Source organism: Dasypus novemcinctus, chromosome 24, assembly GCF_030445035.2.
Source record: "Dasypus novemcinctus isolate mDasNov1 chromosome 24, mDasNov1.1.hap2, whole genome shotgun sequence".
Lineage (NCBI taxonomy): Eukaryota > Metazoa > Chordata > Mammalia > Cingulata > Dasypodidae > Dasypus > Dasypus novemcinctus.
Genome location: NC_080696.1, coordinates 30,163,019 through 30,184,839, shown reverse-complemented (window position 1 = coordinate 30,184,839; position 21,821 = coordinate 30,163,019). Strand labels below are relative to the sequence as shown.

The 21,821-nt window shown below is 48.8% G+C and overlaps 1 protein-coding gene across 1 annotated transcript; it reads right to left on the bottom strand.

The window, feature by feature from the left end:
• Window positions 1–5,729: 5,729 nt before the first annotated feature.
• PDYN (prodynorphin) lies at window positions 5,730–20,451 on the bottom strand. Its single transcript, XM_004476685.3, has 3 exons — window positions 20,270–20,451; window positions 9,314–9,458; window positions 5,730–7,830 (listed from the first exon to the last, which is right to left on the bottom strand). Exons 2-3 carry the CDS (start codon window positions 9,440–9,442, stop codon window positions 7,201–7,203), a joined length of 759 nt encoding a protein of 252 aa, XP_004476742.1. The 5' UTR covers window positions 9,443–9,458; window positions 20,270–20,451; the 3' UTR covers window positions 5,730–7,200.
• Between the last annotated feature and the right edge of the window lie 1,370 nt (window positions 20,452–21,821).

Below are 21,821 nucleotides of genomic sequence, written 5' to 3'. Positions count from 1 at the left end.
CCTGCACTCACCAGACTCTCTCTTGGAGAAACAACTGCTCTTCCTGAGCTCCCAGCTCCCTCCCTTGGGCAGAGAAGCCTTCTCAGCGCCCCAGCAGGCCAGGGCCCCAGGCTTTGCACTATTGTACCTCAATGTATTCCTTGTCCTAATTTGTTCTCTGAGTCTTCCCTACCTAAGGGCCCAGATTCTGCGGCTTTGCTTCCCACTATGCCTTGGCCTAGGACTGGGGCTCAGAAACATATGTAACCTCAGCCCTGACTGCTTCTTCAGGTTATGGGACTCTTGTTGACTCTTTTCTGGGTTTTTCAGATGTTCCTAAATGGGCAAGAGACATTTTTTGTAATCTGTAGAACATCAGTAAGGAAATTGAATAACAATATTCTATGATGCCTTAAAATACAATTCAATTTGCAGAAAAAAAAATTGATTTGTACTCTTGCTAATGAAGCACCTGTTATAGCAAGTCCCAGTTCAGGGACCTCCCCTCACCTACCCCCAAAAGCTCTCCCAGGCTTCATTCTTCAAGGCTGAGATGGAGGGGGTGGGGCAGGGCAGGGCGGGACTCTAAGTCACCTCCTGCACTCTCTTCTTTTCCAGGCCCATCCATCCCCTACCACACTGCCAGTATCCTCAGAGCTCACCTCTGCCCATCTATCATCCTCATGGCCATCACCGCCTACTAAGGAGAAAGCAGGGTTGTTTGTGGCCTTGATCGTGTCCTCCCTGGTGCCCTCCACTCCTGCGGCTCACTTTGGAGGGTGTCATTTGTTGGCAGGACCACAGAACATCCCCTCAAGCTCCCAGTAGCCTGATCTCCAGGCAACAGCCTGTGAAGGGCTTTACTATATATCTGCATCCCACAGGGACCCTTCCCTGCTCTCATCTCACCCGGGGTCAAAGCCAGTCTAAATCTGATCCATGGTCCTAAATTTGGGTGACCATATTATAAACGGTGTGAACCAGGACCCTTTGGGAGTAAAAGAAAGCTCTGTTCCTCACACATCTAGCTGTGTAACTGGGACAGTGCCTGCCGGCGTTGGTCTCTGTGAGCTCCCACAGCCCCAGATCCTCTCTGTCCCCTCATGTGTTCCCTGAACTTCCTTACTCCTCTTTAAACAAGCAACCACAAACCCTCCCCTGGACCTTTGCACTGCTGTCCCCTCTCTCCCCCGGAACCGGAATGTTCCTCCCCCAGGCACCCCAAGGCTCACCCCCACCTCCTCCAGACCCCAGTCAAATGTCCCCCCTCAGAGGGGCCTTTTGTGGCCTCCTCATTCACATCCTCTGACCCTTCTAGTCTCTTTCTAGTGCTCACATATCACCACCTAAACATTAGAGGTCCATTTGTTCCCTGTAGGTCATTGGTCTCCCTGCTAGAAAGTAAAGAAGGGACTCTACCTGATCACCACTGACCCGCTGTCCCCAACCCCATGCGAGGTACACAAGAGATGCTCCATAAACATTCATCAAATTATAGGATGAATGCAAGAAGGGAGGCAGTAATACAGACCACGAAGCAGCTGTGTGCTGTTCGTTGTTCCTGGCCCTCTCATCCAACCTCCCACCCACATTTTAAAAAGAGCAAACTGAGATTCCATTTTCTTGTCCATCATTAAATGACTCAGAGTCTGACAAAAGCAGGTATTACATGTCTGCTCTTGAAAGAACAAAAGGCCTTGCTGTACCCACATCATTTTCTAGAAGGGAAAACTGTATGCTAGAGAAGTTAGAGGGCATGTCCCACCCCCCTCAGCTGGTGAGCAGAGTTGAGACCGTATTCAGGTCTCCAGGTATCTGGACTCAGTGCTCCTTCTTCAAGCCTAATCACTGCATTGATCTTACCAGTATCAGGAAAACACTCCCTGGAAATCAGTTCCTTTGGGAGCTAAGCTAGGGTAACAAGGTGTTTAGGAGTGAGACAGGTGTGCAGCAAACTTCACGCTGTAGGTGAAAAAAGAAGAGGGGGAACCATAGGGACAAAGAATAACAGGGCTTGGCTTATGTTAGGCAGAGACAAGGCAAATAGGGCAAGAGTGTAACTTATGTGCAAATTTACACATTAGGGGAGTAATTATAAGTCTTTGTTATAAATCTTCAGTTATTGGGAGGTGACATGGACCCTGGGCATTAATCGAGAGGGCTGACATGACATCTATTATGGAATCATGGTTCCTGACACGGTTGTGGGGACATTTGTTGTCTTCACTTTGGGGCCTTTAATTAACAGGCAAGCCCCGTGACCGGGCTCATTTGTGCAAAGGGCTCAGAGTCTGGGAGTGAGGGGAGGGGAATCAGAATCCAAGGGGTCATTATGATTGTCATGATCATTAAGACAAGACTTTCCTGGCTGGTGAGGGTATAGAGTGTTGCCGTGGAAACGGTGTGCTTATTAGTAACGCATACCTTTTAAGGTTACCGGGATGTTGGCATCCCTTAACTGATGCCTGTTCTGCACTCGCTGTACAGCGGCCTTTGTGACATGTTCAAAGAATCAGTACTCTGCAAGGAGGTCTGCAATTTTTGATTCTAATTCTTACTCTCACTTGCTCTCCCTCCTCATAATAGCTCTAAAAATTATCTCCTTGAGCCCGCTGGATGCTAGCAACGTTCTACGTTGTGACCTGAAGGTCACACAGGTGTTTGTGTGCGTGAAAATTCACTGAGTGGCGCACTTAAGGTAAGTACCCTCTGCAGCACAGAAGGCACACCTCAAAAAAAAATTAAATGTCACCCTTTCCTTACCATCAGTAGAATTTGGTCCCTTTAACAGCTGCATGCCTTGCTCAGGGGACATTTGGAATACCAGGCTCAGAGGCACTATCTTTTGAAAAGGCACAGAACCTGTGCCATCCACACCCCTCTTGTGTGGGGGGTATAGTATTGAGTCCTCACCTCCATCCAGTGAAGTAAGGAATTTTCCCACCACTGCCTGGATGTGGTAATGAAGGCTCAGCAAAGATCAGTGGCTTGTCCAGAGGCACCCGGGCAGCTGGGCCCTGAGCCCAGGTTTCCATGACCTGTGCGTAGCAGCCCATGCCACATCCCTCCTTCACCTGAAACAGGCCCAGAGAAAGGGGTCCAGGTGTGTGTGAGAGGCAGGAGCAGGTGTGTGGGAACTCTGCACTTTCTTCATGTATTTTCTGTAAATGCACAACTGTTCTAGTAAAAAGGGGGCAGGGAGCAAGAAAGGTATCCAGGAGAGCAGCAGGCTGGAATCCAGCAGCCTGGTATGGCAGCAAACCGTACCGTTTTTTTAAAGGAATGTTATTTATGAAAAAAAAAGAAAAGATTTAGACAAAGGTCCCATATTAGTGGTAAGAGTGATGTGTCTCAGCCCAGACATGTTATTGTTTGTCCTGACAGTGCTTTTTTTTTTCTTTCTATTATTTGCCTATAATGAAAACTTGAGAGATTTTACCTGCACATTCTGATTTCTGGGGTCTCTTGAAAATCAGAACTGGCTACTGGGCTTATATTACTTCCCATGGGCTCTTCATTTGGACTATATTCCCACCCAGCCACCTTCACTCAAGTGGGTGACCATCTATGGTTTACTGTTTGCTTGTTTGACATTCATTCACTCTTCTACTGGGAAACTTGCCTCAATTTTCCTCTTGAGAACCACCCCCTTTCCAAGTCCCAGTCCAGGTATTTGGGGTGAGGTTGGGCCATCCCTGGCTCCAATGGTATCCATGTGGTTCAGACTGGACCCGGAGCATCTCATGACTCTGTCCACAAGGATTGGCATTAACTCTTGATTGGACAGCTGACCCAATCAGGACTGGTGAGATGCAATGAACCTTTGGTTGGGATTGCTGAAAAAGCCACATGCTGGACTTGAACCTACATCTTAAAAACACTTGGCGACTGAGAATGGATCCAACAAAAGGAGAAAGGGCTTAGTGATGGAGAAGTAATGGTGCCCTTGTTGAGCTCCTTGATCAGGCTCTGCCTGAAGCTAGATACCCCAAGGTTTTTCAGTTATGTGAGCCAACAAATTACCTGTTTTAGTTGTTTTTCTTCTTTTAAAAACCCATGTGAGCTAGTCAGAAGTCATTTAGTTGCAGGTGTCAGGAATTTTTCCCTATAGAAGCTCCCAGCTTAGTAGACAGCAGGATCAAGACCCAACGAAGAGAAGTGACAAGATAAATTTCAACCTAACATCAAAAGGGAAATTTCCAGAACTGAATTGTTAAGAAATAGGAATGCGTTGTGAATTCCGAGTTGCTGAAGTTGTTCAAGCAGACTTAAAATTATTGCCAAGTGACCCATGTAGGCAGAGGGTAGGTGATTGAAAGAGATAAACCCAAATATTAGGTTCCTTCCAACTTGGTGACCACATGGATATCAAGAATGGAATTTCTTGGAAAAGGAAGGTAACTTCCCTATCCTGTTATTCATTATCACACACTACATCTCAATTGTTTTCCTTCACAATCATCATCACTGTTTTTTTTTAAAGATTTATTTTTATTTATTTCTCTCCTCTTTCCCCTTCCCTTGTTGTCTGCTCACTGTGTCCAATCACTGTGTGCTCTTCTGTGTCCGTCTGCATCATCTGTCGGCTCTGGGAAACTGCGTCTCCTTTTTGTTGCGTCATCTTGCTGTGTCAGCTCTCCATGTGTGTGGTGCCACTCCTGGGCAAGCTGCGCTTTTTTTCATGCAGGGCGGCTCTCTTACGGTGCACACTCCTTGCGTGTGGGGCACCCCTTGGCGTTGCATGGCACCCCTTGCGTGTGGCAGCACTGCACTTGGGCCAGCTCACAACACAGGCCAGGAGGCCCTGGAGATCGAACCCTGGACCCTCCATATGGTAGACGGATGCTCTGTCTGTTGAGCCACGTCTGTTTTCCACCAGTGTTTTTAATTTTAGATTTAGGTTTTTGTTTATTTATGTCTCCTCCACTAGATTTTAAGATCCGTAGGAGCAGGGACCTTGTTCCTTTTATTTCCCTGTATCTTCAGCACCTAGCAAAGTCTTACTATGCATTAGACCCTCCTCAATAAATACATGTTTGAATGAGTGAGAGAATGAAAGAAACCCTCCCAGACCCTTTTCTATGAAGTCACTCAGAAATTTCAGTGTCCAAATAGAACCCATACGATCTGCAGCCACAGGATTTCTTCTAGCCCTATTTAAAGACATTTCATTTGTGCCATTGGATAAAGGATGCCATTTTAGCAAAGGACATCATGCCACCCAATCTCTAGAGTGTGCTTCCCCTTAGTGCACCTACCCTGGTCTAGGAACTGCAGTGTTTCATTCTTCTGTCCTGCCCAACATAGAAAAGAGCCCTGGGAATTAGGTGGATTCAGACCCCTCTGCCTGCTCTCCCCATTGTGTTGATAAACTTGAACTTGGCCACTCTCCCTTAAGGCAATGCAGAAAAGGAAAACCTCACTTGCTGAACATCTCACTTGGCGCTAGAGGCCTTGCGTAGATGCTCTACATCTAATCCTCACAGGCACCCTGTGAAGTTGGCACTAGTAGCCTTTATTTTAGAGGAGGGAACTAAGTCTCAGAGAGGTCAAACGACCTCCCCAAGGTCACACAGACCCAGTTTCAAATAAGGCTGTGGAGCTCTAAAGTTTTTGCTCTATTTTCCCACACAAGTTCATTTCCTAGCATGAATAAGCTGTATGTACATATCCATTCCCTGGCACTCTTTTCTGCAGTCTTCCCAGGCCCGAGTGAGGCTCTTATGCACATGCACGCACACACCAAGTCATTAGCATCTATCTTTAATTTATTGTACCAGAGGAGAAGGGAACGACACAGGCCTATTCAGGACTAAGCAAATTCCAAGTAAATCTTTAAGAAGCACACAAATTTACCCTAAAACAATCTGTACATATCAAAATATCAAGAGAGACCTGGGGGCTGCAAATGAAGATGTGTGCTCAGTAGCATTTGATGCAAAATATCCAAACTCAAGTTTTCCTCTCCCATCCAGCTCAGGCTCCCAGACCCACAAACCAAACCATAGTGCCTAGGGATGAGAACAAGCAAGCTAGAGAGGGCAAGAGGGAGAGATCTGTGATTGAAGCCAAAGCCCTGGGAGGTCTCCTGCCTCTGATTCTGGGTTATTTGAGTCAAGGGAGTTCATTTGGCCTTAAGCACTTAATCATTTCATTTCTCTTTCTGGTTTTATTTTGAGACATTAAGAGGAAAGAAGCATCACGGGGGTTGAAGAGAGTCTTTTTCTCTGACTAGCTGTTGTTTCTGGATTCCCTTACTCAATGCCCAGTGCATATGTTAGGCCAGATGGCTTGGACTCTTGGAGGCTGATTCAACTGCTCAAGAACATGGTTGCTTTTAACCTCATCAGCTCGACTGTTTCAGTTCATCCTGGGGTAGGAGTGTGATACTGATCAGTTTAATTAGTTTAATGAGTGCTGAGGGAACTGGTCCAGATTTTGAGATTGTTGCACAGAACAAATTGATTTGCCTCACTCCCTCCTTGATCATTTCAGCATTCAAAAAGAGGACAGCTCTCAATTAACCATTTGGGAAAGGGGTTTTCACCCCCCTTATCTTCTGAGAGCAGTTGGGTGCTGTCTAGAGTACCAAAACAGATTGGAATCTGGGAACAAAGGTCTTCTAGAGATGTGTGTCTAAACAATGAGAATTCAAAGTACTCCTTCTGAACACTTAACTCCGTAAGACAGAGTGCCTGCTCCAAGAAAGGGCAGTGTTTGAGCATTTGTCCTCAAGTGTAAGAGTAGAGTGCACGAGGAGATCCTGTGAGGTTTGGGAATGAAATATTAGGATTTCTATGTGTGCTTTATGATACGTGTATATAATATATTAATTAAGATGTCTGCACTGGGGAGGTATGTTCATTTTTCTTCTGGGGGCATTTTGATCAGTAAAGTTTGGAGATCATAAATTTAGAGGTACTCTAAGAACAAGTCAGTCTAGATGCCAGGAATCAGGGTCTCATGTGAATGGTGGGTGAGGGGGCTGTGGGTGGTGGTACTTTTAGAGGTCTAGGGGTCTGAGTCAAGCATCCTACCTTATCACTGACCCCAGACCAATACTATATGCCCAGGCAGAAGAGAGATATGTTGTGTGTGGATATTTTGTAGACAATGCTGGATTGAGCATGGGGACGGGATATAGACAGGAGAATAAAGGAAAGTACTCCATCTGGGAAGGTGTCAGGGTCAACTACTGGCTCAGCTCCATGATGGGAGAAGTCACACATCAAAAATCTCCCCAGAGTAGGCATTGGGGTCTTCCTGGGACCGGGTCACCACCTTGAACTGACGCCGGAGAAAACCACCATAGCGCTTCTGATTGTTCCACTTGAGCTTGGGGCGGATGCGCCGCAAGAAGCCCCCATAGCGTTTGTACAGGTCCTCGTGGGACGCACCATCCCCCTCTCCCTCCCCTCCCACCTCTGAGCTCCTCTTGGGGTGTTTGCGCAAAAAACCCCCATAGCGTTTGACCTGTTCTTTGGGGTTCTCCTCATTGGGACCAAGTGCTCCGGCCTCCATGGCACCGTCATCTGGCTGGGCATCCTCCAGCAGCTCAGACTCCTCTCCCTCCCCAAACCTGCCTGGGAGACCCCTGAGCTTCTCCTCCAGGCTCTCACGCAGAGCATTTTCCCCTGTCATGGTTTTGGGAAGGAGGAATTTGTGTTTCTCCAGCTTCTCAAGGAAGGGCCCAGAATGCTTGGCCAGCTCCCTGTAGGGATCTTCCAAAACCGCTTTGCTTTCCAAGTCTCCCTTGCCATTGAACCCGAGGGCGAAAAGAGTCAGGAAGCCCTGGCATCTTTCCCACTCTTCAGAAGGCAGCAGGGCAGCCTGGCATTCCAGGGAACAAATCTGCAAAAGATCCAACAAAATGACAGTGAAAATGTCACACCCAGCAAACTATACCCCTGCCCCAGAGAGACTGCTCTCCAATGTCTGAGAATATAAAATTTAGCTGCCATTGCTAACCACTGGGCTATCCACTTCAGTGCTCCCACTGGTGCCTATGTGGAAGATGAAGAAAGAGGCCTGAAGATGAAAGAGGTTTCCCAAGGGCACAGGGTTACAGGTGGCAATGCCAGGATTGGAAGTAAGATATTTCCATAGTGCTCTGCTGGATGTACCCATCTCCTTATTTCTGTCTCTCAGAAGGAATGATTGGCTCTCCTAATCTTTCCCAGGTGTAAAGGATGCTGCAAACATTTTATAGAAAGAGCATCAATGTGAAATGATAGAAAGAACATGTAAGAGGACATATGAGTGTTCATCCAACCTGGGAAGATAATAGTATCTATCTCATAAGAGGGATGGGAGATTTCAATCATAAGGGAAGATAATAGTATCTATCTCATAAGAGGGATGGGAGATTTCAATCATAATCATGATGATGGTGATGATACATTGACAGCTTACCATGGGCCAGGCTCACTGATGAATTTGATCCTTCTAACAATCCTGTGAGGCTGTTACAGTTAGTAACAGATTAGTTTCCTCATTTTACAGTTAAGGAAATGAAGACACAGTGAGGGTAAGTAACTTCCCTAAGTCAGCAGAGCTTGTAAAGGTTGGTACTGGAATCTGAACCCAGGTGTCTAATGCCACAAGTGTCCTGCTTAACTATTGTACTCTCCTGAGATGGTATGTGGGTGGCATCTGATATGGTGTGTGCATCTCAAGCAAACATTGCCTAGAAACATGTATTAGATACTTTCCACCATTATCTCATGGAATCACCATTTTGCAGATGAGGAAACTGAGGCCCAGAAAGGGGGTTCCATGGTCATGAAACTAGAAAGTGGCAGAACCAAAGCCTCTAGTCTGTCTACCACACCCTTGGGATCTCCACTGTGTGTAATGGGAGAGGCATGTGGGGAAGCTTGAACTCGAAGCCAAGCCAACAAGGCCAGCCCAAGAGCACCAAGACCCAGGAGAGGAGTCAAATCTGACTCTGTCAGTCAGTTCCTGGCATTTGGGGCATGTGTGTGTGGATTTAGAGGTGCCCACCAGCCCAGTGATGAGAAGCCCTGAAATGTTAGGCTACAGCTGCTGATTCCTGAAGCCAGCGCCACCGCTGCCAGGCATCAGGCTCCCTGGAAACCTGAGCCTTGGGCCTTAGTGAACCGGTGGTGGCAAGGCCTGGGGTAGGTTTGGTTGCTTGGAAACAGCAGCCCTGATGCCCAGCTAGCTGTCCACAGGGCAGGACGAGCCCAGCACAGACGGGATGTGTCTTCAGAGGAGGACAACTTCCCGGGCCTCAGGGCTCTGTCCACGAATGCCCCTTCCTTGCTTGCTGGCCCCAGGACCTAGGCATCAAGGAAACGTTTCTGAAACTTACCAGGGGCATGATGGGTTTGGGCAGATCCTGGGTCTTCACTGCACACAAGGAGCACTGGGACAGGCAGTCCGCTGTTGTGGAGGGGAGCGCAAGGAGGCAAGCAGCCAGCACCAGCCCCTGCCACGCCATTCTGCCTCAGCTGCTCCTGCAGGGAGAGAAGAAAAGATAATGAGATCCGTGATCCCCTCCTCTGTGGGGTGCGTCCTGAGCCTACAGAAATCATCTCATTAGCTTCTGCCAGCAGCACCTCAAGACACTCTACAGTCAAGAAAAGAGGCCCAGGGAGATGAAGGGTGACTAAGGCCCGGGATCAAGGAAAGGAATTAATGCATGCTGCCTGCCTGCTATGGGCTATGGACTTTCCTACACATTCACACTCAATCTGCACAACAGCTCTTCAAGGTCAATTTTGTTACTTTCATTTGACAGATGGGGAAGTCGAGGCTCAGGGAGGGGAACTGATTGCTCACACAGCTAGAAAGTGGACAAGCCAGGACTTGACAGGGTCTGCCAGACCTTAAGACCCACTTTGCCACCGCCAAGCCAGAAGACACTTGGCTGGGTCCTTGGAGGTTTCCTCTGAGGGTCCGCTGAGGCTTCCATTGCCTCCCTTTGCCCCTGCTCCTCAGGCTGTCACCCATCCAGCCCTTTCTCCCCTGTGAGGTCTCTGGGATTTGCCTCTTCCTCCCTAGCACTGCTGCTACCCTGGCCATGGCTTCACCCTCATCCTTCTCCATGCTATGCCCCCTGCCTTCTCTTCTCCCTCTTACCCGCCCTGGAATGCCCTTCTCAGCACATCAGTTCTGTGATCCAATCATTTGGGCAGGGTCAGGCCCCTCTGCTCTAAATGTCAGGGACCCCTTTATTCCCTTCCCCACACCCCCAACTTTTCAGCTCTGGGTTTCAAACACATCCAGCTCTTTGCAATTCCCCTAATGAATCTATTAGGCCCTGTTCCAGTTTTGGGCCTTTGCACATACTGTTCCCTCTGCCTAGAAAACCCTTCCTCTCCTTTTGTGTTATCTGCCAGCTTGGTCTCAGATTAGAAGCCTCCTCCTCCAGGCAGCTTTCCCTGATCTCCTAGTCTGAGTGAGATGTTCTTCTTGTTTTCTGCCAACAACCTGTGCTGCCTCCATCAAAATATTCCACTCCTTGGTGATTAGCTGTGCCAGTCCTCAGATTTTGTTCTGTGGAGCCAGGAGTTTTGTCTTGTCTTCTTCCCTGAACTACTTGTTCTAGGTTCCTCAAATAGGCAGAGCCTTTCCTACCTCAGGGCCACAGAGCTTTCTGTTCCCTCTGCAGTGTTCAGACCTCTGGCATTTACATGGTTGGCTCCTTCTTGCAATTAAGTGAATTAAATGTCACATCACCAGAGAGGCATTTGCTGGCCCCACCCCATCCTGTCCTATTTACTGGAGGTTTGCTTGCTGTTGCTTTTGTTGGTTATCATCCCCCCTGCTAGAATGTTAGCTCCTCAAGGACAGAGACTCTAACCACCTTACTCCCTGCTGTATCCCAGACCTAAGGCATGGGTCAGCACCTGGTAGACCCCTAAAAAGACTTGGTAAGCGGGTAATTGCTCCATTAAAAGTTTCTTGAAAACTGTCTTTCTCATAATCAATCCTTTGTAAACCACCTATCATGACTCAAAGTTGTTTAACATAGGAGCACAATGCTGTTCTCCCACCTGCAAATGTGGGGCTCCCCTGAGCCGGGCCGGGGCCCCATGCCCTTTCCTTTCCAGTCTTTGTAGCCTGGAGCCTCGATGCTGCTCTCGGTGGGGGCTGGCCTCCTCCCCTGTATTCCACAGCCCTGAAGACCGCACCGTGGGTTCAGGTGTACAGGGCAGTGAGAATACCCCCAAGGGCCCCAGGGCCCCAGGCTGTAGCCCAGAACTGGGTCCCCCTTCCCAGAGCACAAGAGCATTTATTGAGCACCTACTGGGTACCAGGCTCTGCACTAAGCCCTTATGTCCATCACCTCATTCATTCCTCACCAGTGTGAGGTAGGCACTTTGGGTCCAGTGTCTTACAGCGAGTGGTGCGGCTAGGGTGCAAAGCCAGCTCTGTCTGGCTCCTGACACTTGTTCCCTTAATCACTACAATTCCTAGAACAACTTCAATTCATTAACAGTTGAACCCACAATGATCCCCAGAGGTCACTCAACCTACCCACCAACTGTGAGAGACAGAAATCATTAGCCTCACTTTATGGATGGGAAAACGAGTATTCAGAGAGGCTGGCAAATCACCTGAGCTCACATGGGGATTACAGGTGAGTGCTCAGGTTCGTCTGCCTCTCTTGAGGCAGGGCAAACTCTGCTCCCCTAAGCAGGGACGCTCAGATTGGAAAACTTAGGGAAGTGGAGCTATGTCGGTCCTGGTGTCTCTCACCCTCTATCAGCTGCTAAACGGATTTGGGTTCCAGGTGAGTGAACTATGCTGTTTGTGTGCAGATACAAAGCAGGCAGCTTGGGCTTCTTCTGGTAGGAGCGAAGTTATCAGTGATGCCTAGGTTGGGCTGTTACAAGATTAGCACTGAACTGGACCACTGGAGAAGGGGCACCTAGCTCCTACCCCTGCCTGGAGGCTTCCCGCACAACTTGGCTGCTCAGGTAGGAGACTCTCCTCAGCCAGCCAATTTGGGATCTCTTTGTCCCAGGCAAAAAGAGTTGCAACATGCTTTCATTTTATCCATCAACTTTATGCTTAATAATAGCTGATCTGATGGTTATTAAGTATTTGTGATGTTCTAAGCAATTTTCATGGACTAACTCATTCATTCTCAAAGCAACTCTGTGGGGTGGGTATTATTCTTGTGCGCACTTGACATATGAGGAAACTGAGGCACTTCAAAGTTCCAAATGCTAGTTAGTGGCAGAGCTGGGATTTCTACCAGGGCAGTCTGACTGCAGAGCCCACTGTATACTGGCCAAGCCCCTCCAATCACCTTCCACCCCAAGCTTCCATCTTCTCTCTCCAGGTGACCCTATCGGCCTCCTCCTGACTCCAGGAGAAGCCTCCAGTCTTGCCCTCCCAGACATCCTCCACACAGCAACCAGAGTCAGTGCAAATCTGTCTACACCCCACCCCTGCTTAAGCCTTCATGGGTTCTCAGCTGCTTTTGAGAGTAGGCCCTGTCTCCTGTGCCAAGCCCTGCACATGTTTTAATGTAAAGGGTCCTCATAACAAACAATAAAGCTGGGCCTAATAATCTCCCGTTCTACAACTGATGAAATGGAGGGACAGAGACGTTGTGAAATCTCTCTGCTGAGCCTTTGCCAGTGGGGTTCCCTCTGCCTGGAGCACCTTTCTTTTCCATCCATCCATTCCCATCTCCATTTAACCTGGTTAATTCTTAGACATTCTTCAAAACCTAACTTCAGTTGCCTCCTCCAAGAAGTCTGTCTGGATTAGTTCTCTCCTCTGACCTCCCACAGCTGCTGGTGCTGGCTCCATCACTTAACTGTCTCTTACTTTTTTCATTCCCCCATCAGAGCATGTTAAGTGATAAGTCCCTAAATTAAAGTATACGTAGTGGGTTTGAGGAATGGCAAGGCCGGGGTAGCTGAAGGGGTATGAAAGAGAAAGATTTGAGAAAAAAAATAAAAATCAGAGAGGTAGGCAGAGGCAAGATAATGTTGACCCTTGTTGGCCAGGGTAAAAAGTTTGCATTTCCTACTAAATGCAATGAAGAGGTAAGGGAGGTGGATTGATTGAATGAATGAATGAATGAATGGTATCTCCAGCACCCAATATAGAACATAACAGAAACTCCATACAAGTGTGCTTGAATGTTGCTCAACCCCTCAACTTCTTCAAAATCCCATGTGAATTTTTCTGCATCACACCTTCATCCTCCCAAAGAAATCTTACCGGTCTACCAGTTGTCCAAGCCAATACCTGCTAAGCAATATCATCTAATTTAAGGAGAGGCATTTGAGGAGAAAACAGGAAGTGAGGGAAGAGGGGTGTCGGGAGGAGTGAAAGATTTGAGGAAGGGAGGGAGAGAGAGAGAGAGAGAGAGAGAGAGAGAGAGAGAGAGAGAGAGAGAGAGAGAGAGAGAGAGAGAGAGAGAGAGAGAGAGAGAGAGAGAGAGAGAGAGAGAGAGAGAGAGAGAGAGAGAGAGAGAGAGAGAGAGAGAGAGAGAGAGAGAGAGAGAGAGAGAGAGAGAGAGAGAGAGAGAGAGAGAGAGAGAGAGAGAGAGAGAGAGAGAGAGAGAGAGAGAGAGAGAGAGAATATAGTGGGAAGAGAAAGGGAGAAGAGGAAAAAGGAGAAAGTGAAAAAACAGAAAGAGTGAGCAGGGAAAAAAAAGATGCTAGAAAGAGAAGAAGAAAGACAGAAGGAGAAGGAAAATGAGGGCGGGAGAGAGAGAGACTTAAAAGGAGACAAAGAGGGAGACAATGAGGCAGAGAGAAAGAGGAAGAGAGACAAAGAGGGAGAGAGAAAGTCGACAGACATTGAGCGGGAGGGGGAAGAGACAAAGAGGGCAGCCAAGAGTCATTTTCAGAATATTGGGTCCTTTATTCTGAAGCTTTCATTTTCTTTCCTGACTTCTCAAGGCAATGCTTAGCGACTGTGGTTACCTTGACACTGGGAAGGGCTTCAGCCACTGAGTCACTGTCTGCCAGCTAAGCACCACTCACCTTTCTGCAGCCGTGGGCCCCCATGAGCTCAGCTCCCCCATCCAACCTGGGCTTGCATGGGGTGGGAATGAATAAAAGGGCTACCCTGAAGGATGGGATGGAGGGACAGGTAAAGCAGAGTCAGGTAGGGGCTGAGGCCTCCGACTCCCACCTTTCCAGCCTGGAACTCCCTCCTGTCCATGAGCAAATGTCTAGAGGCTGCAAATTGACTACCCACCTCTAGCTCAGCAAATGGGCATGGGGCATTTTGACCTGTACAGGGATTTTTTAAAATCTTATTGTCAACATTTTTGAATTGGGAGACTTTTGCATATAAAAAAAAATAACTCAATTTCCAAATTGTTTTGAAAATTAAAATCCCTGGAGACGTGGGGCCTCACTGCAATATGGCAGCAGTTGTGGACAGAACATGCTGCCCAGATCACCTCCTCCCCACAAGGTAGCTTCCTTAGGTCAATCCCTGCTAAGCACCTGATAGACATTTGAGTCTGCAACCCCTGAACTGCTCACTGTCATGCCATGGAAAAGCAGCGTGGGGTGGGGGGACCAGTCGGAGAGAAAGGAGACAGGAGGCCTCAGTTTCCTTCCTGACCCAGAAGCAAGATCATCACGTGGTTGGGAAAGTAGGCTCAAATCTCCACCGCAGCACTTTACCACCACTTTGGGAAAATTACTTAACCCTCGCTGTGCCTCAGTTTTTCCAGCTATGAAATGAGATTAATAGTAGTGCTTCAGAAAGTTAATGTGGTAATTAAACAAGGTCTCATGTATAGATCACCTCATGTGGAGCCCGGCACACAATAGGTGCTTTAAATCAGGTAGTACAAAGCTCCGTTCTAATCTCACTTGGGCTACAGAAGATGGGAAAAGAAGAGGGAGAAAAGGAGAGATAATGAAGGGCACACAGTGGGAAATCACAAAAAGTTGTTGAATGAATGAATTGCCATGTGTGGAGGGCCTACTCTGTGCCAGGCCAGGCTGAGTGCTCCTCTTTCACTATCACATCAAGAGCCTACTATGTGCCAAACTGTGTGTGATCATTTCTAATCCTCGTAGCAACCCATTGACGTGGATGAGGCTGAGGCTGGGAGAACTGAAGTTGCTTGCCCGAGGTCACCTGGCTTGTCAGTGGGAGATTTAGCTTGCCATCAGATCTCTCTGCATTAAAGGAGGACTCTAATAGAGACACTTGGACTCTCAGATTTTCCTGAGTGATACAATTTCCTTCCTTCTATAAGATAAGTACTTGAGCAATGTCAGGTGGGCCGCAGGGGAGCATTTTTGCCTTTCTGATGGGGATTTGCTGAGGAACAGGGCTTGGAAGCCACATACCAGGGAATCCCTGCCGGTTTCTCACCTCTGACTTGGGATGAGCTGAGCAGGAAAGGCACTGGCACACGCATCCGTGTGCGAGGTGGGAAGCAGGCCCACTGGGTAAGAGCAGTGTCCAGCCGCTGCTCCCAGGGGCTTGCGCGAGGGGCCAGTCGGGGGCCAGCTAATGGCCTTTGCGAAGGGCAACCCTCACCACGTGGCAGTTCGGGTGGTGTTTTCTCAGCCACTACCTAGGGGTGCTTTGTAACAGCCTCATGGGTGAGGAGGGGTGATCCTTCCCTAACAGGAAAGGAAACAAAGCTCCAGGAGGTAGGACACGTTGGCCAAGCTCAGGCGGACTGGATGGTGGGTGAAGCGGGATGTGACATGCCCCCTATGAAGAGCCCAGCACCCCTTTCAGTCCCTGGAAGTCCCTTCCCCTTGTGATCCTGAGACATCGACTCTTCTCTAGCAAGTTCAGAGGGGACCTGGGGAATCTACCTGGTGATTTCCCTTATCCCTGGTGTGGGGGTGAGGGTGGGGAGAGACAGGCTCTGGAGTCAGATGGACCCCAGGACCCTTTTTCATTTTGTGACCGAGAGTGGGTTGCTCCCTTCTCCAAGCCTCAGTCTCCTCTGTAGTGGTGACTGGTGTCACCTCCCTGCCATATCCTGGTGGAAGAAGCCTGAAACAGCATCATCTAAAGGGCTAGCACATAGTAGGTCCCCTTTGCCCTGGGAGCCCACAGAGGTCCTTGAAAGGAAGGGTCTGCTTGCCCTTTTCTCTCCTGGATGATATTTCAAGATTGTAGTCAGCTGAGGGCTCGGAGGAGTTGCAAGCGTTTTTATTTAAAAAGCCAACACGGAATAATAATGGCTTGATTTAACATCGCAATTATCTCTCGGAGCACTTTATTGCATATGATTATCCCTATTTGATAGAAAAGGAAATGGGAAAAGGTAGAAATGAAGTCACAGTTTAAGGTCACACCATGAGTCAGGAGGGAAATGGAGACAGAGCCCGGGCCTCCCACGCCTGGGCATGACTCTTGCTGAGGAGGTGGGGTTGTTTCAGTGACCCCAGGACGACAATAATCATAAAAGCTGACAAAAACCATGTTGCTGCCCTCCACACCCTGGAGTCTCCCAGGAACCGGATGTGCCACATAGGCTCCCGGTGAGAAAAGTGATGGCAGGAGTGAGGCCCGCGAGGTCAGCAGCACAGGCCTAGCAGGGCAGGGGTCCTCCAAGGCCATAGCACCCCCTTTTCTGGCACAGTTACCTGGGCCAAGCTCTTGGCAGTGCATTTTACCTCAATTATTTCATTTTCCACCCTCCAAGAGAATCCAGTGGGCTGGGAAACATTACCCCCATTTTTCTAGATGGGAAAAACTGAGGCTCAGGGAGGTGAAGTGACTGGGCCAGTGCTAAGAGGCAAGGACACGGTAGAATCAGGCTTAAAATTCAGTCGGCCAACTCCCTTCCACCTACATTCCTGCAGCGTAGGTGCACAGAAACTGTCCATGAGATTATCCCCAAATAACTCACGTTCCTGAAGGTAGAACCATTTCAGGAGTCCTTACCCCAGTTGAAATATATGTAAACGTCATCTGCCTAGGTCTCCAAAGGGCTGACAAAGGGAGACCCTGAAAACTGGAGAGTGACCTTGTCAGGCCTGTAGGGGGTCAATGATAAAGGATGGGTTATCAGGTTGGGGAGAAGCATGTTTTAGGTTCTGAATAGAAACTGAACGCACCATTCATCCTGCAGGAAACAAAACACTAGGCACAGGCCGAGGTTCCCACACCAACGGAGCCCCTCTGGGGCCATTCCTAGACCTAGGGTGGAGAGATGGCTCAGGAGGTCCTGTAGTGGATGGCAAGATGGGGATGCCAACTGCAATTTTAGAAGAACGTTTTTCAAGAGCAGGATCTGTAGGGAACACCTGTTTTGTTATTGGCTCCATAAAGGGAAGAGCAGAAAGGCAAGAGGAGGATGGGCCCCAGGAAAGCAGAGATGGAGAGAGAGATAGAGAGAGAGAAAGAGAGAGAGAGAGAATGGACCCTGGAGAAGCAGAGATGGAGAGACACAGAAAGAGATTGGGGGGGAGAAGGGGGAGACACCAAAAAGAGTACCAGAAAGGAGACTTACACAGCGAAAGAGAGAGACCTGGGAAAACAGACAGATGACTTGGCAGGAGAGTTAGGGAAAGGAAGAAGCAGAATGAGAAGGAGAAGGGAGGAGGAGGAGGAGGGAGGGGAAAGAGAAGGAAAGGAATAAATAAGGGAGAGGGAGAAGGCAGGAGAAAGTCAATCACAAATGCCATTCTCTCCTCCCACTTCTCCCTGATCCCCTGATCCTGTTCTTTGTCTCCAAAGAACAGAGTCCCAGCCACATAATAGGCACTCAGTAAACTCTTGTCAAGTTGAATTGTCCCACAATAGGTCAAGGGGCCCAATGGCAGTTCAAGTCCCTGGGGGGACAAATTACCCCCTGGTGAATATGCCTGCAATTGAGCAATCTGGCCAGTGGGAGGGGCTGGATAGACTCCTGTTGGAGCCCCGGACCCAGCACAGTGCTTCCAGGACCTGGGCCCTGTGCCTTCCTGCCAGGAGCATCAGTCTGGATCCAGGCTGGGAGAGAGTTATGATGTCAAACTTCAAAAGATTTGGGGACACTGCTCCATTACGAAGGCTGATCCTGAGCTTACCCAGCTGTCAGCAGACAATATTTACTGCCACTGCAATGGCCAGCTCTGTCTCAGTGAAATCCTTTTAGCCCTTTGTCAGAACTCAGTGGTATTAACCAACATTCATGAGCTGAGATGAGTGAAAATGGTGAGAGAAATCAGCTAGCTTGCCACATTTTCCCAGGCACTCTTTAAAATCAAACCACCAACTATTATCCCTCCTAGAATGATGGAAAAGATCTAATAAAATACAATTGTGCAAGAATGACCCAAGGAGAGCGAAGGTAGGAGGGGGCTTTTGGGAAGATCAATCAAGAAGAGACTTCATGAACCCGAGGAGGTCAATGAAGAAAAAGAGTCTTCCGAAGGAGTGGGGTGGGGAGGGGAAAAGAGTATCAACCCCACAAACAGAAGTATTAGATGTTCCATCATATTTCCTGGGCTGAGTGTGCAGCACAGGGGGGAGGGGTCCAATTCTGCTGCTTTGAGCAGTCACACTATCATTTACTGAGGACCTACTAAATGCCAGGCATACTCCAGTATCCCATTGCAACCTCACAGTAACCTCAGGGGGCCACTGTTATCATCATCCTTATTTTACATGTGAGGAAATTAAGGCTCAGAGAGGGGCAGCTCCTGTCCCAAAATCAACAGCAAATGAGTGATAGGATCTGGAATTTGAACCCAGCAGTGCCTGAGGTGTTGTGAGACACACATTTAGATGATAAATGGAAAATCCTTGGCTCCCGGAAGTTACCACTAGAAACCCTAAACCTCTTCTATGTGTTTTAAGGTAATTGTAAATTTCTCAAACAGCCCCAGAGTTGGACCTTGGACTGCTCAGTGAAAACGTGCTAGATTCCACCACGGCGCCTCGGGAACCACTGCCACATCCCACTCCCAGCTGCCAGCAGAGACGCAGGATTCGCCTGCCACGCGTCACACCTCTAGCTCCTCTGGGGCAAAGCAGTGGGCTTGAGATCCTGTCAGCAAATGCAAACCTCCCCCAGGCTGCACAACTCAACTGGCTTGGGCTGCTTCAATAGCTCCCCCCACGCAGATCTCAGAGCTTGGAGATAAATGACCTGCAAAAATAGAACAAAAGCCTCGATGGGGTGGGAATGGGGTAGAAAGGGCTGTGGTGGGGGGAGCCCTGGCAGCCAGGGGGGAGAAGCAAGAGAAGAGACTGATGTTCTGAAACGTCTCAGCAATGGATCCTGATGGGAATGCCTGTCAAATTAGAAAGACAAGCTTTGCGTATTTTACCATCCATAGAAAGAAAGATGATAAGGAAGACTTTCAGCCTGTGGGAGGAGAACTGAAATCAGATCCAATAACCTGAAGAGATTGTTTCCCCTGGGAAGTTGGAGGCTTAATTAAGGAAGGTTTGTAAATCTTGGAGAAAGTCTTGATAAAAGATATCAGAGAAAAGGAAAAGGTCGCAGAATTTACATTTCAGTCCTGGCACCATAAGCGGGATTTTTTCCGAAGCTTACCACTTTTTCACTCAGGTCAAACTTTGGGATTCTCTAATACTTTCTTTGGAAGTGGATATCTTTACCAGCAGCAAATGGCTTTGCTCAGCTGAGCTCCCTCCCTGCCTAACTTAGAATCCACTGGCTGTAATTTACATAAAAGCAACAAGTCCTTTCAAAGTAAAATTGACAAGAAAAATCCTGCTATGCCTGAGTCTCCTGGCATACTGTCACTCTCCTCCCCATTCTCTCCCAACAAAACAAACCCAAACTTCATTCTGTGTAAAATTATGTCAAAGGAAGCCACTCAAACCAGCACCTGTCAGCAATTAAACATGACCCAAAAAGAAAATGAAAAGGCTGAACTTGGTCATCCAGTGATGTACATGGTACACAGGAAAATGCCAGAGCCCTGGTCTCATCAATGTCCCCAGGTCCTTGTTCTCTACGTCTAGAGAGAATCACGGACCTTTGAAGTCACTGTGATTAGCTAGACCTTGCACGACTCCCACCCAAGGCATCCGTTGTCCTCCAACCCTGGAGACCGCCTGGGAACCGCTGTGTGGCAGACTTCTAGGGAAAGAGACTTGGCAGCATCCTTTGGAAGAGCTACCCACCTGTTTAAGGCAGGACTGTGTGGAGAAGGTTCTGAAGAACAGGCAATCTCTCACGGATCCAGCTTCTGTAAACTAGCCTCAAAACTGCGACAACCTTTGCCAGATAATCAGACACAAGCCTGAAACCCCAGCTGAACTCCTGTAGTTTCTGGGTCCACAGAACCAGGAATAAACAAATAAAAGTGAGAAAAAAATTCCCAGTGCCCCATCTGGAAATTACCTATGCTTCTCTTTGTCCCTGGGCAGCTTCTGGTCGAGCTGGTTGGAGGGTGCTGGCAGGCGCTGGTCCAAGGCTTGGGGGCCTCCCTGACTCCGGCTTGGGTGGAGGTGCCAAGGAGGCAGCTGCAAACACGCCCAAAGCCCCTTAGAATAGCAGTTCTGGTGCCTCATTCCCCCTTTTATGGACTAGAGCCTCCCCTGCCGCTCAGCCCTTGCTGAGCACAGGCTGCTCAGAGCCAATGAGGAAGTAGCTCAGAGCAGTCAGAGGCTCAGACCCCCAGGCCCTTCAACTCGAACTCCCTGGGCCCCACACAATAGGCTTTCTCTTCGTGACAGAGAAGTGGAAGAGGAAGGCAGCCGCGCTGGGGGTAGGGGTGGGCGGATTCTGGGGGTAGAGCTGTTTGTCTCTTGAAATCCAGCCACTTCAGGTTTGATGTGTTTCCAGGAGAGTGTCACGAAAACAAGCAGAGAGGGTAGAGAAGGACAGAGACAGAAAGAGTTAGAGGAAAACAGAGAGACCCAGAAAAAGAGAAAGAAAAAGCCAGACAGATCTCGAGACAGATGGAGACTGAGAAAGTCAGAGAAGTAAAGAGTGAGACAGAAAGATTCAGAGGAATGAAAACAGAAACAATGTCAGAGGGACAGAGTGATGCCAACAGAACAGGGGAGAAAGAGACAGAAAAACAGACACAGTGGAGATGGAGATACCTAGAAAGACAGGTAGAAACAGGTCAGGAACGAGAGACAGGGAAACCAAGCTAGACACAGGCAGAATAAGAGCACACACTGATGGAGAGGCAAACACTAAGACAGAGGCTGAGAGAGTCTCACGATCGTGGAAGAGAAAGAGAAGGAGGGAGTGGCCCTGCGTCGTGGCCATGCCAGCTCTGCGTGGCTGCTGCATGTGTGCGCCGGAATGTTTAGGTGTGTACACTTGCCTGCAGCCGACAGCCGACGCGGGGAACTGCCTGCACTGGTGCCAGGCACGCTAGCCCTGGCAGAAGCACAGCCCTTCCCCTGCTGCCAAGAGCTGCCAGTTGACTTTTCTCTGGCCAAAAAACAAAATGAATATCATGGCAAACAGCCCTGAGGGAGCAGATCCCCTCAAAATATAGGCTGTAATGTGTCTTCGCTCACACTGTGGGTGGGGAGCACGCTCACCTCGTGTGCCAGCGGCAGCTCGAGCACTGCACCCTCTGTGCCCACAGCCTCCTGCCAGAATTTAGGAGCTCTCTGAGGTTGGAAAAGAAGGTGCTTCTCTCCTCAGTCAGAGCAGACAGGCAATTTGCGGTGAGGGGCACGACCTTTCCAGGAGTGTGGCAGGGGCTGCCCATTTCTTGGGTACCATCCCCGCACCAGACACTTGGCCAAAGTTGTTGTGTTTAATCCTCAGGGCCTTGCTTGAAAATTAATATTATCCCCACCTTGCAGGTGAGGAAACGGAGGCTTGAGAGCTGAGAAACTTAGCCAGAGTCACACAGACTAGGCTCCAAACAGACTAAGGTTTATCTCATCCCAAAGTCCCTCCCTGCTCACTACCCCACCCCTCCACA